A 24,239-nucleotide genomic window follows, 5' to 3' on the forward strand; every position below is an offset into this window, starting at 1 on the left:
CAGACGTAGACCGCGAATGATATTCAAGCGAGAAATTCAAAGATCGGGGGCACGACTGGCCTTCGTCGCGCGGCATTCCCACCCGACACCTCGCTCAGGTTGCGATGTATACAAAAATCCCAGGAGAAACTACTCGACGTTCGTATTAGCGTTCGCGCGCTAAAATTTCAGGCACGCTCGCGGAGATCTACGCTTCGGTAGGCTATCGCGAATCGACGCCTTTATCACGGACGGCGTAATTATATGACCCGGCGGAGACAATCTCGAGCGGAAAATATCCGGCAACGATCGACCGTATGCGGCTGTTATAGCTGTTGGCACATCGTTCCACGGCCGTGCAATGACTCCGAAGTCTCCTTTTTAGCCTAGAAAGTCATTAAAGGCCAGGCTACGTGCGCGTAGAAGGGAAGATCCGAGTCTTATATCATCCCGCGATTCTTACGACTTCCACGAACTCACGTCGTTTCCTTCGTAGCTGCGAGGGATTAGAAAAGTTCGCCGGTCGACCTGCGTCACGATTGTACGTTCACAGGGTGTTTCCGAAAAATGCCACGAAGATACAACGCGAGGATACAACGTCGCGAATGTTCGCGACGATTAAAAAAAATAAGCGAGAATTGCGGACGTTTCTAAAAGGTAGAGACAATGTTAATTCTCACGAGATCTTTCCGCGACAAACGATCCCTGAGAAACAGTATTTTTGCTTTAATACATTTCCTCTTCCGCATATTATAATAATGTAATATTCGAACTGAAAGGAATTGCTACAGAGAAAGATGTTCGACGGAAAATTGAATCTAAACAGTTCGCGACGTTTGTACGAGAGAAAGAAAAAGAGATAGCTTTTCTTCCAGCTCGTGCAAATCTTCCTGCGAACAAACGACTCCGCTTATAGTCCGCCATCGTTGGCTGAAATTTAATAAACGCGCGTTTCCTGCGGGCGTTGTCCCTCCGGGTTAACTTGTTTCCATCAGCGTCGACAAATTGTTATCCGATCGCCGGGCCATCGCGAACAAATTATCCGCGTCTCGGTCGGGATAATCGACACGGCCATCAAAACGTAACAATAGCGCCCACGATTGTCCGAATAATTATCCCGCCCGTCGCTATTCGTTGCCCCGCGACTGCCATCGGGTCGGGACGATAATTCAAGCCTTTCTCAGCGACTAATTAAAACGCCGCGTAAAAAGAATCCGACGAGAGACAAACGCATTAATCCGTCGTAATTGTTCCGACTACAGCCCCGTCCGGATAACCTGTATCTGGCCCTGGCCATTCGGGGCCAGCATTTACATTTTACATAATACCCGCTAAATTCGGACCAATATCCCACCAGCGCGCAGCGCGAAGCCCCTAATTGGCGGTGTAAAGCGAAAGTACTTAATACAAGCCGCGGTACAGTCGCGGCCATTACGCTCGTTAACGACGTTCCCGAACTGACCGCTCGGCTAAATCCGATATAAGTGTCTCAAAGCGCGCACGTTATAATCCGCGGATATTGATTATATCGTACATTTTTTCCCCTCCGAATTTGTAGAGAAATAAAGAAGCGCGATTCTCCAAGAGAATTCCCCGATAGCTCGTAATTCATCCGTCGTGGATCGATCCCGTTGCGGACGCAAATTATTTTCATGCGCCGGCGCCGCGAGAAAATGAGGAAAAGGAGAGACACGCGGGATGAGAATCTCACTCGCGGCCATCTGTGCCCCGAGGATCATTTGGGGCGCCGCGTGTAACGCGATTTGGCAAACGACACACGCGGCGCGGCGGATATGTCGTCCCGTCCAAAGTTTTTCTTTGTTATGCATATACGGCGTAATAAGCGCGGCAACTAGCAGCGCGAGGGCGGCTGCATTATGCACGCGTCGCGCGAAAGGAAAAGGGAGGAAAGAAAAAAAAAGATGCCGTGACGTTCTGCAACCAAATGAAGCCACGACCTCGAGGCGGCCACTTTCAGGCTCTCTCTCTCTCTCTCTCTCTCTCTCTCTCTCTCTCTCTCTCTCTCTCTCTCTCTCTCTCTTCTCTCTGCTTCTTCCCGGCTCTCTTCTCCGGTCTTTCCGCAGCATTGTAACGGGCCGCGCGATTGCCATGCTACACGTAGGTCCTCCGCACTCGCGATTTCTGCGGTTCTGGTCGTCGCGAGCGCGCGGAAATCGCGCTCACGCCGCTACGTGTACGATTTCGCTTACGTCGCGGCTCTCTTTCACTCGGATTGGTTCGCTCGGAAATCTCGGGGCAAGCAGAGGGAAAACTGCCGCGAAGTCGCGAAGGCGCGAGAGAGGAAGAAGCCGCACACGCGTACGACGGCGCGTAACGCCGAGCGCCCCGAGATTCTTTCCGTTCGCGCCACGTGTTGTCACGTGAATACAAAGCTAGTTTTGAAAGGAAGAAAAGGGTAGTTATACCGCAGCGATGAAGACCGCAACGGGGTAGTAAAACCATAAAGCGGTATATCCTCGCGCGAAAGTCAGTCCTCCGCGTATTTCCTCTTCGACGTTACTCTAAATATACCTTCTCTATGCCCTCGGTTTTTAGTACATTGTACATTTCCCGGGAATACGTATATCATTATCAAATCGCCGGCAGATTTACGCGTGCGAACGGGTTAACCTTTCGTACCAACGCCTACCTCGACGCGAATGTAACAGTAAACAACAAACGATGAATATTTTACTCCGTTATTATTGTGCCGGGAGTAATTAGACGGAAGTCGCGGCAGAATGCGCCGCAACAACTTAATTCCGCGCGGCGTCAAGAAGCTCCCGGATAGACGAGAGCGAGTGATAAATCACGGACGCGTTGAGCATTAACGAAACGAACAAAACGGTTCGCACGGTCGCGGAATCAAATTTTAACAAAAGACGGAGGAATGTTCATTGAAAGAGAAAGAAAAAGGGTGAGAGAGAGAGAGAGAGAGAGAGAGAGAGAGTGAGAGACACTGCACTCGGTTACGCTCTCGCGTTGCAACGTTACGAGATCTTTCACCGCCGCGCGTCTAACTCCAGCGTGCGGATTGCGGATTACGTAAGGCCGTGAGGCGCGTTTACGTAAGGTCTTAGCCCCGTTGCGGTTCTCTGTCAAATAAACCGGCATGGTCCGTGCCCTTACGCGTGTGCTCAGCCGCGGATCTCACCGAGAGAATAGCGAGATCCGCGCGGATCTACTCTCCGAAGAGCTTTCGGAAGAAGCGAGACGTGCCTTTTGATCGCGATCGACGCGTGTCTGGAGTCCGTTTACGGATTCGCGAACTCATCGCCTTTTACGCGTCCTGCTCCAGGCTTGAGGAAAGCTTGAAACCTTTGTTAGCGGTGTTAGCACGTGGCGCCGTTAATTTCAGCTAATGTTTCCAGCCGAGGACACCTATCTCATAATTTCAAATGACGTTGGTTGTGCGGAATATGGGTCGAGGCGGCGTTTCCGCTTTCGCGGATGGCTGGAGGTAACACGTGTCGAGACTCTTCCGAGGATAAGATTAAATAGCGAGGAGAAACTGTCTCCCCGCCCGTACCCACCGGGGGCGCCGTTTTCCTCCAAAGTGCCTCCAAAATAGCGATTAACACCCCGTTCAAAACGTCTGTTGCCGAAACGGGCTTACAACGCGTTCTCGGTCGAGGAAAGGAGCGCTCGTTCGTTATAAAAACGCGAACGCGAGTTCGCATTGAGTCGCGGTGCTTTTATGAAGTTAGTAGGCATAAAAAACGAAGCATGTGCGTTCGTGTCTTTTTAAGGAAAAAAATGACGAGAATTCCGATGGTATATGTCTCTTACAAAATTGCACGTAACGCGAAAGTCCGCTCGACGCGAGAGTATCGCGCGCGTGTGCGTCGCTGAAAGTGTGCTTCTAAAAAAAAAAAAAAATAAAAAAAAATAAAAATAAAGAGAAAAACATGTGCGCTTTTTTGCATACGAGAAAATATACCGTAGCGGCGCGAAAATGAAAAACAGAGATTTGCATTACACCTCGTTACCGCGTGACGAGCTGCCTTTGAATTCCGCGATACAATTACACTTGGAGATGCACAGGTGGGTCCATATTTTTTCCCCTCACTCCCTCTTTTCCTCCCTCGACGGGGACACGCGCGCTTCGCTGATGGACCTCGCACGGGGCAACCGCATTCGATGCGTCTGGTCGCATTGTTTCTTTTATGACACTCATTATGCCGCGTGTATGCGCGTGAGCCGCGCTATATCATGTACTTAATAACGTCGAGGGAAGTACATTGTACAAAACACCGGCGGCAATGAAAAAACAGTCTGCTGCTCTTTATACAGTTTGTTACATTTAGGAACTTTGCTATTGCGACAAATGTATTTCTCTCGTTTCCGAATATATACTTATTTTATGTTGTTTATTACATGTTGTTCATGTACATGTTTTATTCTAGCGTATTGCACATATAGATGTTTTAGATTCATTGCGCCTAAATTTAGATTATACTTGCAATCACTATACGATCATCGAAAAGCACATATTGATATACTTTCAAAACGACGCCCTTTATGAGCTTGAGATTTATTTTTCGCGTTTGCTTCTTCGCGAGCAGTTTCGAGTTTCGAAATTTCTGAAAACCGCTATTCATCGCTTCAATTCGTCGTTCTGTTGAATTCCACGATAAATTAAATCTCGATACAGCGAGATCGCTCGCGCGACCGTTCGATTCGATCGCAGTGTCGACCAAATAAAAACATCATTATCACGGAGCGCCGACAAAGGCGGGGCAAAATCTTTTACAGCGACTTCCATTATCCGGCGGCGGGCGCGAGCGTTTTCACGCTCGAAAATGGAATCGTTAAGCGGGACGCCTTCTCGTATCCTTTTGTCCAGAAACTCGTCCTCGTTTCGAGGATACGTGGACGGCGGGATTTCCGTGTATCGCGCGACAGCGCGGCGTTTCCCTCGAAGCTTGCCGACAGGACGGAAAATTCGCCGGTTTCGATTCCGCGGTAACGACGATCTCGATTACTCCCGCTGGACGCAAAGGCGACGGTGCCTCGTGCCTCCTCCATCGACATTGTCGTCTCCCCCTCCCTATCTTATTCGAAATTGCAGAAGGAGAGGATGCATAATTCGGTAGCCGATATTAGGTCTCATTGTTACCGGATTCGGTACGCGCGCGAGCATTTGCAGATACGCTAGCCGATGGAGCGTGCCGATAGAGTAAGGAATATCCTGTGCGAGAGAACAGCTGAATCGTGCGGCAGGAAGGAAGGAAGGAAGGAAGGAAGGAAGGAAGGTAGGAAGGAAGGAAGGAGGGAGAGAGAGAAGGAGAGTCGTTCTTCGAGAGGTGGAAATGACATTTGTATGCATTGCGACTCGTATTACAGTACAGCCAACTCGATCCAACACGTCTTTTTCTCTCTCCTCCTCTCTCTCTATCTATCTCTCTGTGTCTCGAGTCCTCATCTCCAACGAGTTACTCCATGATTACTGTTTTCCTATGCCACGGCGCGCCTCCTCGGTTGCTCCTACAGGGAAACCGCGCTGCGTCGTCGCGACGACGCCGCGACGTCACGCCACGTCCCTATTCACGTTCGCGTGTAGGATGACAAACACCTCAGCTGACCCCACAATGCGATTGGGAATCAAATCGAACTTGGCGAGAATCGCGCGGACGATGTGCAAACCTTCATTCTCAGAGAGATAGTCTCCTACCCTATTAAAATTAAAATACCCTTAAATAGATACTCTAGATACTCTAGATATCCTGTATTAAGATACGCTTTTGCCCCGCGCTTGTATCGAAGATAGAAATATCAAAATCAGCCGAAGCAAGTTCCAAACTGCATGTAAATTTCACATTGTCTAGCAAGAATATATTCGGTGTTTCAGAACTCGCAAGCTCGTGCAAGCTTCGCGGCGCAGGTTATACGCATGTCGATAGGGAAATCGATAATATCTGGATTCGGCACTCTATCGTATATCTATAAAATGGCATTGAAGTATAGGTTCCTCGCATATATCGCATCTAATACATCACTCGCTTCTTTCCTTCTTGCGCCGTTACTCCGTACTCTCGTCGGCATTGCAAAAGGTCCGCGAAAGCGCCAAGAGGGACGCGCGCGAGTATTTGATCCTTGAACTCCTCTCTCGAGCACGCAAGAAGGAATCTGTCGGGATGAAGTGTTCGGTATTCTGTGAGCTTACGCGCGCGTTACCCCGAAGCGCTGGGCGAGTTCTTGATCTAGAATTTCTACGGAAATCGGTGCACAGTACAGACGCGAATATAATCCTCGGATAAAGAGTAATAATATTTCCCGCGAATTATACGCGGCTTGTGAAAAATTTTTGTCAAGAACAGAAAAATTATCTCTGCAGGAGAAATAAAACTTAATTAACACATTCACCGTAAAAAAACTGATTTTCCGTTCATATATCGGATTAGAGATGATTTTATATTAAAAAGTACAATGTGTGAAATACAATTTATAGTATTGAATTTATAATGTTGAGTTACATTAAAAATATGATATGTAATATTTAATTTTTTTTTACTATCGTCCCATGACACTGATGATCGACAAAGCAAAAAATTCAGCGTCGGTCACCAATAATTAAAAAAAAAAAATTATACGAGAATTAAATATATTTATTAGCTTTAAAGAAATTAAATATTTCGTTTAATTCAGATAAGGAGTAAAATTGAAACTGAAATATAGATTCGCACAGAACAGACAAATAACTGACTTGCTTCGGCTAGTTACGAGGAGTTCGCGAGAGAACGATGCGTAACGCTGCGAATCAATTAATTTTTGCTGAAAAGAACGAAAAGAGAGAAGGGGCTCGCGATTCGCCCGCGAAAAAACTTGGGTAATGCATCGCGCTGTCGGTCGCATTACAAGCGCGAACTCATTGCAGGAACACCATCCATCACGCGGTCCGACTGCGGAAGATTTATCTCGGGCGATTATCCGAGGATAAATCTTCGTTGCCTCATTTTCGCGGCGCCCCTGAAGTTAGCGGTAGACGTCCCGAGGTCAGGCGCCGGCGCTCATTTTCATTCTTTTCGGCTGCCGCGTATGCGAGATGCAGCCATTTAAAAAGATGATTCTGCAGCGTGGAATTGATGGGCCGACGCGTGCCGAGTCATCGACGATCGTTAAGAGAGTCACTGGCCGCGGGTATAAGAGGATCGATAAGCAAGCACTCTTCCAGAACATCAAAGTCCTCCAGACCGCCAGAGAAGCGATTCGCTTCGAATTCTCCGTCCGTTTGGCTCGCGATTGAGCGCGAGGTCACGTTCGCGCGGCGTGCAAACGCAACGCCGCGAGCTCACGCAATCGTCGCGCGAGGTGCGCGGCGTACGTGAAGAGACTGTAAGTTCGTTAGTAATCGATGTCTCTGGATGGCGAGAACTGCTGAAATCTTCCAGGACATTAACCACATAACGAAATAACGCTCACTCATTGAAATAATAATTATTTCAAAGAACGTTAACCGCGCGATTAGGGATAGCGTATTTAAATCGTATTCAATCTCGCGCCAGGTTTGGCTGGAGCAGAAGTAACACACAGAAACTGAGCCTATTCCGCCTGAGATAAATTTGAATTAAACGCTAATATGATTCGCGAAAGTCAGAAAAACCAAATTGTTTCTATCGCGATTATTGTTAACGTGATTAAAAAAAAAAAGATACTGAGCGATATATTGTTCTTTCAAATTGTGACAAAAACTGTTTTTTTTACCGTCGAGTTGAACTCAATGATTATTAATGCCATACATTACATTATGTAACAAAAAAATATGGGAAAAAAAATCATTTAATGTGTAAAGTTACAAGGTTTTTCGTATCTATTTTCGTTATTGAAATTATTTAAAAATTGCCATTAAAATTCAATTTTCCTTGTTACCGTTTAGACTCGCTGCCGTTTATTGCAGCCACAACCGATATAAAAAATTCGTGGCATGTCCGCCCATGACGTGACGCCGAGCCGGAGAGAGGATGTCGTGCCTAAGCGCTTGTGCCTTTAACGATGCCACTCGCAGCGGATCGAACGGCGATACTCTTGCGAGACGGGACAAGCGGTGTCTGCAATTCGCCCGCGGATAACGCTCGTCATTATAAAAAGGCCCCCCTCCCATTACCGCTGTCTACGAGCACCGCACCGAGATGTAATCTTGCTTTATATAATAAGATAAGACTTTTATTGACACATAATTTGCGACGTACCGAACGATCTAACCAGATTGAAATGAACGTTAATACGGTTTCGCAATCGCATCAAGTCTGATGGGGATCGGACCTCTTTACATTCATAAAAACTTCAGTAATAACGTAACACGAATCTCGCACTAATTCCAATTTAATCTCGGTGTTTTCCGAAGGATTCGATCTCCTAATAATACTCACGGCCATCGATCGGTTTTGACGTGCCGAAAATTTGCCAAACAATGAGATCGCGTTATTCGCCTTGTAGAAATACGCCGGACTCGCCGAGCGAGAAAGAAGAAAACAAGGGCCCTACATTGGCGCCGCGAGAGGCTTTGTGCGAAACCGCGCGCGCGTTATATACTGTGCTGTGACGAGATGACTCGTCACTGCGTCAATGTAAATCAAGCACCCCGTGTCTCGTTTTTATTTTCGCTTCCGCACTTTGCTCGCGCGCACGCGTGGGCGTGTTCCGCGTCTCCTCCCCCGGTTTCCTTTCTTCTTTTTTTATACAAATTCAACCTTATTGATTTCTGCATCAAAAAAACAGCTCATTCTCTCGTCCCGCTCGTTCGCTCGCTCGCTCGCGCGCCGCTCGTACACTCGCGGAACCCCGTTGCTGCATCTCCATGGAAACCGCAAATTAAACGCGCGGCGTAGAGTAACGACAGGTGAATCGGTCCAAAGGGTGAACCGGATTTTAAATTAAAAGCTCGCATGTGCTGGCTAACTTTCGCCGGCTTTAACCTAACTTACTGTGCTTGCCGAAGGCTAACTTTCCCACGCTGTCGTGGCGCGTGTTTGGAGTCCGATTCACCCTTGATTATTATACAATTGAGAAAATTAGAGGGAAAAGCGTTACCAGTGCGACGTGCTGCTAAATCCGCTTGCGTTAAATTTCTCTTCATATATTGCGTTACTATAGGATTAGGATGTTATAGATTTGTGGCACGTATACAAACTTTTGTTAGAAACCTTGTCTCTTTTTATCAATTCTAAGAAAATATATTATGCTCAATCTCTGTATACTAAAGATTAGATTATCTCGATGACGTTCGGATGGAACCGAGGAGTAAATCGGCACGATAAATTAAATATTCTAACACACTCAGTTCACTTCCTATGTTGCGTCGTTCGAAAACTTCACTCGGATGCAGACCTGTAGCGTCGCGCGCGTTCTGTTCTTGTTCAATTGTTAGTAAGTAACAAAGATAGAACGACGCGGTGTGCATCCGAGTAAAGTTTTCGAACGCAGCCCTAGAAGAGGCTATACTTGCATAAGTACTGAGTACTCGGTCGCGACAAACAGATAAATATCGTTCCAAATGTTTTCTAAACAACTAGAGCTACAGATACCCCTTTGGGCCCACGCTGGTCCCGCAACATATTATTTTTGTATTACTATTACTTCAATATATTTCAGTGCGTTATCATTACAATTTCATTTTTTTTTGCAAACCTATTTTCAGCATATTATCATATTATTATCACTACTTCAATATATTTTCAAGAGTATTGCTATCACAATTTCTTTATGGTATCACGTCTCCATAGCGCTCTCGCTATTCCGAGCTTTGCCGGTATACATCAGGCAGACTCAAAACTAAAGAGTAGCACTTTGGACCGACATCGACAGGCCGAGATCAGCCGGGACGTAACACTAATAATCTTGACGAGGGTCTCGCAACGATAAAGAAAGAGAAAATCCGAAAAGAGAAGTACGACTGTAGAATAAATGAGAGTTTTATTCGACATCGCGCGCCGGATAAACTGACTGGCTTTTAAAAATATATAAACCATAGTAATGAGTGACAAATATTTCTAATTTTTACCTGGTTTCAAAATTTAATTTGGTAACATCTCTTTTATTAATAATTAACTCGATTTTCATTAAAAACTTGCCGCTCCGTTTTGCAGTATCATTTAGGGGAATATTGTTAAGCGCAGATCTAATCCCTTGGCTTTCGACTGACTGACGAAAAACAAGACGGCCGTTACAAGCTCATTCCGGACGTTAATCCCTCGCGACAGAAATTATGCGCGAGTTTATAAGGAACTCTTCACTATTATAAAACACTCTTCACTAGGTATTTCATTGCGTAATCACAGTTTAAAGTAAAAATATTAAAATGTCATCGTTCTCGAGATTAGAAGATTGACTTGGAAATATGAAAACTATTAATCATACTTAATCCCCGGACTTTAAACTTCAAAAAGTGAAATAAATTGATTTGCGTGCGTCTATATTCGTAATTATTTCTGTTGAATTTAATTATATCCGAGCAATTATGTGAAAACAAAATTCAAACAGCAATTACCGAATAACTGTTTCTTATTGGAATATTATAATGTGATTGATAAACTCTGAACTATAGCGCAGCCAGAGTTCAGCAATAGAAAAAACAGACCCATTATTTCGAATAAATAAAAAAATAACAAAAGATACATTCTCCGGAGAGCTTCTTGAAGATAAGCGTCTTCCTTGTCGTTCCATGGATGTGTGTACGAAAGAACCCGCACATTATAATATCCGCTATTTTCTTTGTGGACATTTCACTGATTATGACGGCGCGCCGAGGAAACTTTTTCCAACCACGGAAAGTGGCGCGTCCGCGCTCCCGTGCGCGAGTTAAGTTCGAAATCGTTGAATTGACGTAACTTTGAAACTCCGACTCCGAGCGACCTCGTCACTCTTTTCTTTATGGAATGATTAGCGGAACTTTCGAAGCGTCCCTGCGCCCGACAGATATCCACCTTGTCATGTTTAGTCGACATGCACGTTTTTGCCGTCCGTGTCATTCTCGGAAAACCGGAGGGAGGGTCACCAGATGTGCCGAGGCGTTTCCGACAAAAATGTTGAGTTCGCGCGGACACCAGGATTTGCGGGCTAAAATGTGCTAATTTCAAAAACGCAACGAAAGCACTGCGGGCCTGACTTAAATATACGAAAATGGAAACAGAGATTTTTACTTACGAACCATCGTGCATTACAGTATATACTTAATCGTTAGACAAAAATATTATTATAGTTTTGTATTACATTAATTTCGTTTAATAATAAAATACGTAATTATTAAGTTTTATTTATTAATTTATGATCTTAGCCAAAGGTATCAAGCCGGGGATTTCTTTAGAAAGTGTACGCGAACTCGTATTTCTATCGGTATTAATGCGATAAGTTGCGGCTTCTGTATGATTACGGATTACGTAAAATAACGTGTGTGTATACAAAGGATGTAAAATCTTAGGTATTACTGTCGCGAGATAATAACCGAAATTATGGCGGGCACCACGCCGATGCCATATTCGCGCGAGATTTTTAGAAAAAAGTGCTACTACGATAAAAGACGATTTTCTCCCGTGAGTTCCAAACAATAACGATTACAATCGCGCATGCGTGGTTCATTCGCTTTACAAATGCAATGTGTGCCTCATTTATTCATATACCTGCTGGCGATTAATTATACGGCGTATAATACACAGCGGCGATTACAAATTAAAATATTGTAATAACTCCTAGTGCAGAAGAGAAAGAGAGGAGGGGAAAGAGAGACACCGCGCGCGCAATGAATCGGCACAGACCGCGGAACGTGCCTAGTGTGTTATTCACGATACGCTTGTACAAGTTAATGCGGTTCGGTCGTATTATATGCCACCGACTAACTGTGTATTTCAGCGAGATTAATGAGTTCAAAATATGGAGGTCATTAATATCAGATCGCTCCGCGCGTCGACGGTGCCACGGTTAAGCGATTTTTTCTTTCCGGCAAGCGTATCCATAAACGTCATTACGCATTTAATAATAATGACGCTATCATTATGCTTTATCATGCGCCGTAAACCGTCAGCTGTCCGTCCCGAGCGAAATTACGTAACGCGGGAGAGAGAGCGAGGAGATCCAGGCTGTAATTACGAGTTACTCGACCAAAAAAAAAATCCGAAGTTTAACGACAAGGATCCAAAAATATGGAAGAAAAAAAGGGATCTCTTAATCTCTTGCGTCTTAATAACGCAAAAAAAAAATTAAAATTTACATTTTAGTGTCCGAAAGATGTCCAGCATTTAACACTAGAACTACCGGAGATTAATCTTTATTTATTTCTACCGAAGAAATCTTAGAAAAAAGAGAAAAAATTAAAAAATTTTCAGAAATAAAGACATTTTAAAAATAAGTAATAAATTATTAAAAAATATTAGTTTATTTTTTGACACTTTTGGTAGTTCTATAGCGTTAACGATAAAAAGGTACTTCACAGCCGAGGGAGCCTTTGGTCGTTATATTCGTCCGTATTATATTTTATCTCCGCGGAGAAAAATACGTTACGCATTCGTCGTATTCGACGTGTTCAATGCGTAAAAGCCATTTCGACTCATCATCCCGCTTGGCCGGAAAACCTCAGAAAATGCATCGTTTATGATGCGGAACCAGGAAAAGGAAGGAATCCTCGGCAGTCGGGTGGTTCGGATCGATTAATTATTTAACGAAACCCCCTCCCGCAGTCCCGCACACCGCTCACCTTCTCTTCCTCCTGCTTGCCCACCTCCATCCACTTCTCGTTGCTCTGCCGGCGTTTTAGCCCCGAAGCATCGGCCGCTCGCGTTCCGTCTATGTTTCCATCCCGTGCATCCCCCCCCTCTCTCTATCTCTCTCTGTCTTTTCCCTTTTGCGCGTCGACACCCTCGTCGACCCCAACGGCCGTCCCCGGTCTGAAATTTCATCGTGAACACGAAAATCGTAACTTCGATCGCGCATAGCACAACCCTCAACCGTGGTACCTCCGTCTACTGCACGCGAGGGGGATGTTAGTACAACAGATACGTAATTACATACCTTTTGACGAGAAATCTTGCGATGTTACGTATACACGTGCGCAAAGAGCGACGGGCTACAATCGGGATAATATTAAGAAACAGACCAGCGATTAAACTTGAAGCCGAAAAGTACAACAGTTTTAAAATCATTAAAAATAAATCTAAGGCTACAGAGTACTGTAGAGAAGTATATTAACAATTATAAGAATCATGATTATGATAATTGATGCGCTTCAACAAACAATAAACGGTTGATAACGAAAGCAGGCCTGTGGGAACATCTCGAGAGGCGCGAATGTATATATCGCTGAAGAAATATGAAACTCGCAAGACTCGGAGAAACGATGGAGGCGCGGGAAATGAGAGGAATAGTCAAAGGAGGGGATAGTCGGGCGTGATAAGAGGGTAGGGGCGCAGGATGCACAGACACACACAGTTAAATGGCTCGATAGCTGGTGGACGAGGCGAGGGAGCACAAAGGCGGTGGATCGTTCTTTGCGCTGTTAAAAGGCCCTCCTTCTAAACGACCATGGCGAAAAGGTTCTTCCTCCTCCTCGTCGTCGTAAACACCGCGCGGCGACCTCCCTCTCTCTCTCTCTCGCTCTCTCTCTCTCTTCCTCTTGCCTTCTCTCCCATTCTATTTTCTCTCCTCGTCCCTTATCGCCCGGGCTGCACGTCGCTCCAACTCGCTCTCGTAGCTAGGAAAGAGAAAAAGAGAGAGAAACGCTCCTCCAGCTACCTTCCCTCCGAGCTCGTCGTCTTCTCGACCGCCCCGTGAATTTCATCGCGTACCGGAGAGCGGAGAGACGACTCCACCTTCCACGGTGTCTCGTTTCCGGGGTGACGTCTTTTAGCAGAGTCAGCGACGAAGACGCTGTCTGACGTCGCGGACGCCTACGGCCGATACACGCGAGAGATCGGTATCTTCTCGGTCAGGTTGGGATACGAGATTTCACAGCGCGCCGCTCGATCGCCGGGAGATCGGGAGAGATGACGGTCTTCACCCTCTCTCGCGCGTCGATATACTTTGAGAGGATATTCAAAGAGATCCGAAAGGGCGGACGAGCACGTCGCGCGTCGGTGGCACGACTATCGGTTAAACGAGCATTACTCCCCCCCCCTTGCTTCCTTTATCCACGGTATCTGTCTCCTCGTATTTCCTTTGCGGGTTTACCGCCGCTTACTGTTTACCGCGGTATCGTATTTACTGCGATTTATCCATGGCGTTATCGCGCCTGCGGTTTCATCTCCCTTTCGTATCCCGGCGCCGCGCCGCTGCCGGATATGTATTTTTACGATTACGATTCTTCTCCATTTTTCATCCGTGCGATACGCGCTGCGTAAAGAGCGGCTAGGAATCGACCCTAAGTATCGGAATTTAAATAACATGTCCGAGATGCGAAAAGACTGTTGGGCTGCATTTTGCGCGATCTCGTTGATCTTATTTGATTCAAATTATACAAAAGTCGGCGACAAATTTCGCTAATGCCTGATGGTACTAAATAATTTGCTAAGTAAATTGGCAAATAGTTGTGAATGATAAAGATCTTTATTCATTTCACGATATACGTCAATCCAACTTCGATATATCGTTTTATGGCATTAATGGTGTATGCGAAAATTCCCAAGGCACAAAATGTGTCCCTTTCTATATACGATATATGCAATCGTATAACGTGACAAGGTTCTATGGCGCTCTCGACTAAAAAAATTCTTTTTTCCAGCACTAACTAAAATTCCCACCATATTTACGGGAAATTTTGTGAATAAAGCAATTTCTGGACTCACATTAATCAATAATTACGACGGCCAATTGCTCGCGGTTTCTCGCAATTTGTTCGACGATTCTTGCCGAGTCGCAGAAAGCGATCGAGCGAACTTGGGACTTTTTGCGTCAGTGATTATTCTCCCCGTTTTTACAAGCGCGTCGATCGCGGCGTTTCGTCCAACGTGAGAGAACGAACAAGGGAATAATTAGGCCATCGAAAATGTAGCGGCGGCTAATGGAGAAGCGGCACGATCGATAGTTAATTATCACACGTAGACAGCTGGCCCGGGGTCGTTGCGGCGCGCAGCGACGACATCACATCCCGATTTGTCTCTCAGAAATAGAAATTCCCTCTCCCTTTCTCTCTCTTCCTTTTTTTTAATTCATCCATTCGCGCCGTCCTCGGGGCAGGCCGGTGAATCGATTCGCAGCGTCCAGCACGCATGCATATACGTTATTACACACCCCGCCGCGGTAATTTAGTTCGGGTCGAGTACGCTTAATACCTACTTCTGCCGCCGGTACGCATTCGATAATTATTCGACATTCGACCAGACCGGCCGAATAATTACACCTGTTTATCCGTGGCATTTAATATAACAAATGTTATTTGATCCCGCGGTCCGATACTTGCACGAGCGCCCGTATTTTATCATCCGATATCGGGGAAAACGCGGGGCGCGGCGCGCCGCGCATCACCGTCTCATAAATTCGCGAAAATCCGAAATCCGTCGTTTATTTCAAAAATCGCGGACCGCATCGCTTTTATACGTGGCTTCCGCCGCGCGATCGATCTCTCGGGCCGAGTGTTCGCGTAACGACGTAACCGTGGTACCCGGGAGATAACAGAGTCCTTCCTACATCCTATAATACATCCTTGGGATCATAGCCGCCTCCGGGATCTTTGCACGAACTCGTTGGAGTTACCGTACGCCGGAAATATCGACGACAAGCCGATCGCTATAATGCAACGCGCCAAGTTCGCGGGGTCAACATAATTCGACGCCGTCATACATATTTAACGTCCTTTAAGCCGGTTCCCCGTACAAGGGAACACGATGTCCGGATAATAGGCGTGGTGCATCATCCCCACACGTCGCATCGCGCCGCGCCGCGCCGCGCCGCGATCCTCGCCTTTGACCCCCGTCCGGCTAGAGAGCTGCGTTTCGATGACCGCGCGTGCATGATCGGCGTCGCGCGCGGATAAATACGAGAATTAGCGTGCGATCGTGTTTGTACATCGGCGCTTTTTCCGACGGACGACGCATGGCTGGCTTTCCCATTGCACGCGGCACACACGCACGCGGTGTGCGGTAAAACGCGATCGTACTTTTGTTTCTCTCGTTCCTGCCCCTCCACCCGTCCACCATTCTTCGCCGTTCTCTCCTTTTCCTCTCTTTTTCTCGCCGATTCCTTTGCAGCTCTCCAGCTCCACCGACCGACATGTCTGTTCCCGGGTTTTCCCTCTCCACCGGTCCGGTTCTCGGTGAATTTTCATGCTGCAATGTGATATTAAAACGCCGTTTCTCCCTGGGATATTTGCGCGTCGAGCGAAACGCAGGAAAATAGTTACGTCGCGCGCGGACTCTTTTTCTTCCACGCTCCTTTCTGCTCTTTTAATGGGAAACGGAGGAGGACAGATAGACAATATTTATTATACTCCGGAACTCGATCCACCTTTTGCCGAGCGGCATAAAGTAAATACGTAGCGAAATGAAGCTACGGACGACACGAGCGAAATTGTAAAAACTAGCTGAAGAAGTAATGATACTTCAAAGGGGCTGGAATACCCGCGACACAGATATCGTATATAATAATCTCAGCGACGCCGTCATAAAGGGTTATTGAACGATCGACGGCCGATGAACGAGAGGCAAAGTGACTGCATTTGTTGAATTGTGCAAAGATCGTACTTTAGAGAGAGCGACATTTAACGAGCGGCGATAAGGAACGTATAATACCAGTCATCTGCGTAAACTCTCGCAATCGTATAACGATTACTCTCCGACGTTATGCACATTGTCTCGGAAAAAAAAACCGGAAAAATTTATCGCGCACGTTGAAGCGCATTAAACAGCATTCGATTTGCACGCGGGTGGAAATATTTCGCAACATTTAATACAGTATTTACCAGTGAGCATTTTCGAGACCTCGCGTAACATTAAAATCGTATTTCACGCGCGACCAGCGGCGAAATGCACGGGGAGGAAGGAGTGGAAAGAAAATCAGCAACATATAGCGCCGCGATCGCAAATCTCGTACGTGTATATACGGATGCATTGTCCGCGAGCGCGAATTAAACCGCGGCGTTTTGACGGATAAAGTTCGGCTCGTCGATGAGCCATTAATTAGCTTCCGCGGCACGGACGCCGCGCCGGCCGATATCAAATAGGATGAACACGGGATTCTGCTGAGCTTTCGTAAACTGGCGTAACACACGTACGCTCTCCCGATTATGATACGCCCTACTAAGGATTCATAGAGCGATTACGCGGTCGAATTTATCGCGTTAATCATGGATTCGCTTGTACGGTTGCGTGTAACTGCGTGAGAAGCACGACAAATTGTTTTCACGTCTATAAATGAAAATATGTGATATGACAAACGGAATAGAAGATATTCTGTTTTGCTCTTTGGTTTAGAAAATTATTTAAGATGATAAAAATTCTTCTTATTCTCCTTAATTATACTGTAATATTTTGCTAATTAATAATATCACGTTTAAAGAAGAACATTACTTGCAGATCTCTTCTTTATAATTTTATAAAGTGCCAATTCCAAGAAAGTTGTGTGAATTAATGTGGCGAATGACATACGTATTTAGGTATGTAGAAAAGCAACGCACAACAGAATTCGTAATAACGTTAATAAAACAATTCTCACAATATCGAACTTTTAAATAAGCTTTCGTTTGCCAAGTGAAAGAGTTCGCTTCCCAGAAATGGGCACAGCTTCATCAATATTTATAAGATTGTACGCACTATGTCAGTGCAATATATTATATATTAGCGCTAAATCGCAGAGTGAAATAAAACGTGAAAATGTGAAAAAAAATTTCATGTTTAAGAAATATTTTATATTAACGTCAACACACTTAGGTCGTAATAAATAATCCAATATTTCATCCTCCTTAATTTTTACGATAACGATTCGTCGATCGATGGTTATCCTAATCAAGGACCGAGCAATAAAATTTTATTCCGCATCCGTGATCCTAAAAGCTTCGTTCGGAACCACCCCTTAATCCTCGATACTAAATATCTTCATCTCTTCATTCGGCTGTGCAACTCTCATTGGCTTTCTTCATGGCAGTCGGGGTAAGGCGGCGGTTACTTTTATATTCGAGGAGCCAGACTCAAGATTCTCTCGAGACTTGACCCAGTTCGTCGGCCGACACGGAACTTGGTCCATTCACGCGCGGCACCAGGCGACGCGAAAGTTTCGCGAGATATACACACCTGCGGACGAGAGGGCCGCCGAAAGTTTTACGGTTACCGTGCCGACCGCGCACCGGCTCCTCGACTCTCAGCGTTATTCAAGATATATTCGCGTATATACACACACGGTCGAGGTGATCCGAGCCGCACATTGGCTGGCACTTGATCGAAATTAATACGCTTCGGAAGTTTGGAGCTAATTAATTTTCAGTCGTGACGACCGGTTCTCGTCGTTAAATTACCGCTATTATCGCTCCTCGATCGGGCAATCGCGTTTCGTACGCAGTACACGGTACCGAAGTTACTGAATGTTCGACATGGAGTCGGAAAATTCGACGTTTGTCAAAGGCACACTACGGTGCCGTGTCGTCGTTTAAGCGCGAAATGTTTCGGCGCAGGTTTCGCGAAAATTACCACCCGCGTATTAATATTCAGCGCGAGAACGTACAATAGGAAGAATCCTACGTTCGAACGTAGCGCATCTGGAACGCAAATACTGTGCATCTGCATCGAGGGGAGAGTAAGGAGGAAAGGCGCGAATTAGGCGCCCGCGTTTCTCCCGGAGGAAAAACAGCGACGATGAACAACATCGATTAAACATTCCCCCGCACGAATTAAAGAGACTGTAAAAATTTGTTTACCTTCGGGAGCTACGTCGCGACGGTCGGCCGCGATTTTCAAATGTTTTAAATTTCAGATTGCTCAAATGCGACCAAAAACCCTCGGAGGTTCCCAGGCGACGGCGTTTCTTCCTTCGCCTCTCTTTCCCGGTATCCGGGAAACTTTTGTTTCTCTCCTCGCGGAGAGACCTGAGCTCGTCAAGAAGGAAATAATAGTAGAAACAGCGGAGCATTTTTATCATGCGAATTAATAGAAAGAGAAAATCGCGCGGAGACAATGCAATTAAAAGGATAACAGAGCCATTAGATCTTCCGATGGACTCAAACTTCCGCAAATTACACAAGCAAGACAGATCTGTATAAATTTGGAGCTTTTTCCACGTACTTTGTTACAGAGATAAATCGTGAGAAATTTAACGCGCGATGTGTTTGAAATAACATTTACTCAACTCCTCGTTCTAGCTTCAATCTATCCGAATTTCACGCTTGTCACTCATATGTCATATTAGATGTATTTTGCAGCTAAAAATTGCTTTTACAGGCGCCGCGCGTAGCGGTCGGGCCAGCAAAGTGTCGAAGCGGGCGAAGCCCCTCGATCCCGACGAGGACGACTATTACTACGATGATCCCGTGGATGAGAGGAACAATCCGACCAACGAGGCGCCGGCCGTGCCGCCCGGATTCCTGAGCCCCTCCGTGCGGGAGTACCTCGATCTCGGTAAATCGATACCCGGTACGTAAACAATATCATCTCGCGCAAAGTTGTCCCTTTGTGAGTCGCTTGGGGGCCCGATGATCCCCCCGGTCAACGTGCAACAGATAGAGCGTCTCGCTCCTTCCGTCCCCCACGTTTCCTCTTCCTCTATATCTGTGTGCACAGCTCCCGGAATCCTCCTCCGCGCTCCGCTTCATTCATCTCTCTTCTTCCCATTCTCCCACGTTTCGAAGTCGGGGACGAGAATTTTACGCGGAGACGAGTTGGACTCGCGAGACGCTCCGCGAGTGATTCCGTCAGGTAAGTAACGGGAAATAATGAGGAAATGGAGAAAGCGGGAGATATGATGAAATAGGCAGAGGAGACACGAGTCGATTGCGTAGACACTCTCCGTCGAACGCTTCTTCCGTATTCTTCGAGCAGAAAATATTTCACGCTCGACGGTGCCAGACTGCGAGGAATGTCAGGAACGCGGGAGTTACGCCCGGAATTGACCCTTTACTTTAAAGTACCGTCTGCGACCATTTCGCTTTATGTCACAAGGACGGAGAACAACGCTGCCGAATCCGCGAGAAATACGCAACTGTATATATATAACGGTTGAGTAATCTAATACATTCGTGGAATCATCATTTCCGCGAGCAAAGATATGCATCCCGGAGGAAAGTTTCATTAATCCTGATCTACTTGCACACAATGCCGATATACCTGGCAAGGTATACAGGGTGATCCAAAACGCGTGGGTGATAATTTAGAAAGACAAATTCACTGACAATTTTCAAAACCGATATTTTTCCGAATAAAAATACCAAGACACCAATGGTTGTTTTCAATTATCGACTGTCGATTTTCACAAAGCTTCGATATAAAGATTATAAATATATATTTATACATAGTTCAATGTTAAGAAACTAGAAGAGAGGATAATGTTCGCTCTATCGAGATTCGGCTAAAAACAGAATGCTAAAAAGACCCATGATTCCTGGCAGTTTCGAGACACCCCGTGTAGCCCATTATCTACGAGTTGGCGATTGTACGAGAAGGAAGGTATACGCGCGGAGGAAACGCCGCTCGCTCATGCGAATGAAGCGTCAGGTCGAGCGATACGCTTTGCCGGCTGCGATTATACAAGATTTGCCGGCCGCAAATGAATGGGATTTAAATCCAGACGGACGATGCAATACCGCCGGTGTTCATGAACACCCTTCAGCGGGTAATCCGGCCGACAATAGACGCCGGAATGAGGAGGAAGATGCTGGCGCGAGGCGGAAGTATAAGGAAATACGTAGCCGCATACCTCGACGAGCAATAACTTATCCTTCTACCCGCTTCTTACCTTTTCCTCCTCGTTTCCACAATAGCATAAAACGCGCCCAGGCCAGAGGAGGAACTCGTCGAATATGAGGCGCGCGCTCCGCTCCGCTCCGCGCCGCGGAGATAGCGGCAATTTCACTGATATTCCGCGACTCTGCTCAGACGAGACAAGAAGGGTACGCCACGTAACGGCCATTTGTCGATCGCCCGTCAATTTCCCTAACGTGCGTCCCTCTCTAAAGTTTCCCGAAAGTCACCCCTTCGGTTGACTTTATATACATCGACGCTGTTTCATATGAATTTTACGACATCGGTGAAAATCGGCGTTTCTATTGAGATTTTTACCAGATTTTAAATGCATTATTATTATTATTTTCTATATTAGCTGCGTTTAAACATCATAGCTTTGTATCCCGTTTAATCTAAAAGATATGTGATTATTATTACATGATGAAACACGTGAACTCAAAGTATTGTACTGAATCAGGACAATACACCTTTGTCAACAAGTTTCGCGGCACTAAGGACTTTAAACGATTAAATCTGCTTGATTTAAGCAGAAACAGCAGCGGATTTATCGATAAGCGTTTTGACGGATCGCTTAGAACCTCAAAATTGTTCCATAATATTATTACTATTTTACAGATTGATTATGATCGAACTCTGTACAATGAAGCACGATAATTATCGAGCAAGTCACAAAATCGAGAAAATTATGAAATTTAGGGTCGAAATTCGTGGAGTGTGTGGAGATGCAAAATTAATTTGGAATACCTGGAAAATTGTCGTGCTAGATAAAATTTTGCACTTAACGTAAAATAAATAAGCCGCTTACTAATGGGATTTTGTAATTGACATTTTGCGAATTACGTGTGTAATGCACCGTCCCAGTTTTTTCATGCCAATCCTCGCCACGGTGCCAAGAGGCGGTCGCTTTTGGTTTAAAAAATCATTACTTTAAGGCGAGGTAACTGCATTAGTGGCATATCATAAATTCACGTCAGTATAAACCGAACGAGAAACGCTATTAATCTCGACTCCGTCAGTGATGCAACTTTTCTCTCCTCGGCACGCTCTTCTGTTTCAAAAAAAATTTGTACTATTATATAAATCATAAAAAATAAAGGGCAAAGTTAGCGATACGTTTTCATAACAAATAAAACGCGAAACGCGAGTAAAATACACGAAATCCGATGTATTCCTCAATTGAAAGATAACAGAAAATTCGCAATCGCGGAAAGTGAGCGTTGCTCGAAGGTGACGGCGGTATAAAATTAGCGGCGCATTTTTAAGTGCAGCTTATCCTCAAGTGCTACCGTGATAATCTTGCTTGGCCATTAAACGCGCGGTCATACCGCATTAAGCGCGATTTATGTCACTTTGTGCCGGCTAATGGGTTCTTTGAAGGCCCGCTTTGAATTTCAACGCTGACCTATCGTAACGCGAGCAGGCAAGCGGCATCCGCTTCGATTTGCCTCGGTCGCCCTACGGAGGGCGAACGTCGGCGTCGGCCGCGCCGGCGAGAGAGCCGTTTCTCTCCCTTTAGCCGATCGATCGATCGATCAATCGTAAAATATTTGCTGCAGCCTTCGCGTAACGGAGGGAAAATTCCTATAATGGAGTTTGCACATCGCGTCACCGGAGGGTAGATAGAAAAGGTTGAAGAGAGGCTGCGCGCGGCAACTCCTGCGTGTGCACGTTACACGCGATAGAGAATGTCGGCCGGGTTGATTTATAAGCGAACGCGCGTGCAACACGGGGCGTTTGGCGCGCATAAAATTCATACACTAAATTAAATACGGCCATAAGTATACCCGGAGTACTCGCATGTACCATGTACCGCGAGCACTCGTGAAACTTTACGGAATAAAGAGCGATTATTTATCTCGGGCTCACGCCCGAAGGGGTTCACATGCCCGTCGTGGAAACCGCGAATAATATACGCGGTTAATCCGGCCGATCATTGTTCCACAAGATCTGATTATTTGATAACGCGTTAAACGTATTTTGTCGCGCGATTAAATCGATCGACGCGCTCTTCGAAAACAGGCCTCGGTGTAACGCAAGCGTCGCGTTTAAATCCCCGTGCTTTATAGCCCGGCGATAATCGTCTCGCGATGATAAATGTATAAATAAATATATCGATTATAAATGAAATACATCGGGGGTACATAATTACAATATGCCCAGACTATATAATTTGTGAAAATACGAACGTCAGGCAGGATATACAAAGGCTTCAAAATGTCAAATCCTCTTATAAACGCTACGCGAGGAGTAATCTGATAATATTCCTCCGATATTTCAAAAATGAATCGCCGGCATGGGCTATCGGCACGAGTTCGATGCCCACATCGACATCCATTTCCCCGCGAGCGATCCGATAAATGTCGCAGCGCGTCGACGATCAAGACCCACGAATTTGAGAAATTTGCCAGGGCGCCCGCGCCAGCGTGAAATTCCGCGAATATATCCATCGATGACGGACGAGAGCGTCGTCGACATTGATGTCAATCTTGCAGCGAAGAGCGACAACGATGCGACGGCGACGATGTCGTTGACGGCAACGACGACGTCGGCGCGCCTTTCGCTGATGTGACGAGGACCGATTAGCGCTCGCAAATTCCCAAACAATGCACGAGGAATTTACGCTCCATCGTAAACTCCAGTGTGTCTGCTAACTACCGTGACACCCTTCAGACAAGGGCTGACTATGCCGCCCCGAAACGACTGAAACGTTGCAGGGCGCAAAGGGAGCGAAGTCGATGAGGATAATCGCAGTGAGAGTGGCGGAGGGCAAAGGCCTAGGGAAAAACAGCGAGACAGGAAGTATAGAAGAGAGAAAGAAATTTAGAGAAACAAAAATAGCGAGAAAAAATAACGAGAAGAAATCGGAAAAAGAAGAGATAATTGTGTATGTGTAAAATGGAATAAGAATTTGGATGAAACTGAGCCGAGCTGATCTCTGAAAAAAATATCAAACCGCGATATACAGTTTGCGCTTGTATATCACTGAAATAAGCAATAAAACAAAAAAAGGTTTGAGATATAACTTAACAAATGTAATTAATAAATAAAAATTTAATAAATCGAGATGCAAAAAGAAGCATCGCATATATATTTCTAACTTCTCTATGTCAGCATAGTTTTACCGGCTTGTAGATCGTTCGCTCCTCCATTCGCGACCACACGTTTCATTATATCTGCCCGAAAGATTTCAGCTGACGTGTGCAAAAAAAAGTAGCTTGTACATTCATGAATAAACTCTGTTTCGTTTCCGGTACACGGCGAGCGCAATAAAATCATCCCCGCACGAGGAACGAGGAGGAGAGGGTAGCTGCGACGCCGAATCAATATGGTAGCGTAAACTTATCTCATTGACTTAACGGTTCTCAATCTCCCGAAGGGTCGCGCGGAGGCGCGCAC

General features: G+C 45.8%; 2 protein-coding genes across 7 annotated transcripts in view; one reads left to right on the top strand and one right to left on the bottom strand.

The window, feature by feature from the left end:
- The window catches only part of Qin (tudor domain-containing protein qin), a 143,562-nt gene that overhangs the window by 30,826 nt on the left and 88,497 nt on the right, over positions 1-24,239 (bottom strand). The window contains exon 1 of one of the 6 annotated variants that reach the window (XM_077409431.1): positions 12,665-12,709. The exons of the other annotated variants lie outside the window; for them this stretch is intronic. Coding sequence (XP_077265557.1) covers positions 12,665-12,694 — 30 coding nt within the window. The 5' untranslated portion in view covers positions 12,695-12,709. Of the gene's footprint in view, positions 1-12,664; positions 12,710-24,239 lie in introns of those variants that run through there. 6 annotated transcript variants of the gene reach the window in all.
- LOC143899607 (uncharacterized) overlaps positions 1-24,239 on the top strand; it is a 55,278-nt gene that overhangs the window by 21,154 nt on the left and 9,885 nt on the right. The window contains exon 2 of the mRNA XM_077410003.1: positions 19,326-19,517. Within this exon, the coding sequence (XP_077266129.1) occupies positions 19,326-19,517 (192 nt within the window). The remainder of the gene's footprint in view (positions 1-19,325; positions 19,518-24,239) is intronic.

The sequence above is a fragment of the Temnothorax americanus genome, unplaced genomic scaffold (assembly GCF_048541705.1).
Source record: "Temnothorax americanus isolate GAGA-0224 unplaced genomic scaffold, ASM4854170v1 Scaffold10, whole genome shotgun sequence".
NCBI classification, from domain to species: domain Eukaryota; kingdom Metazoa; phylum Arthropoda; class Insecta; order Hymenoptera; family Formicidae; genus Temnothorax; species Temnothorax americanus.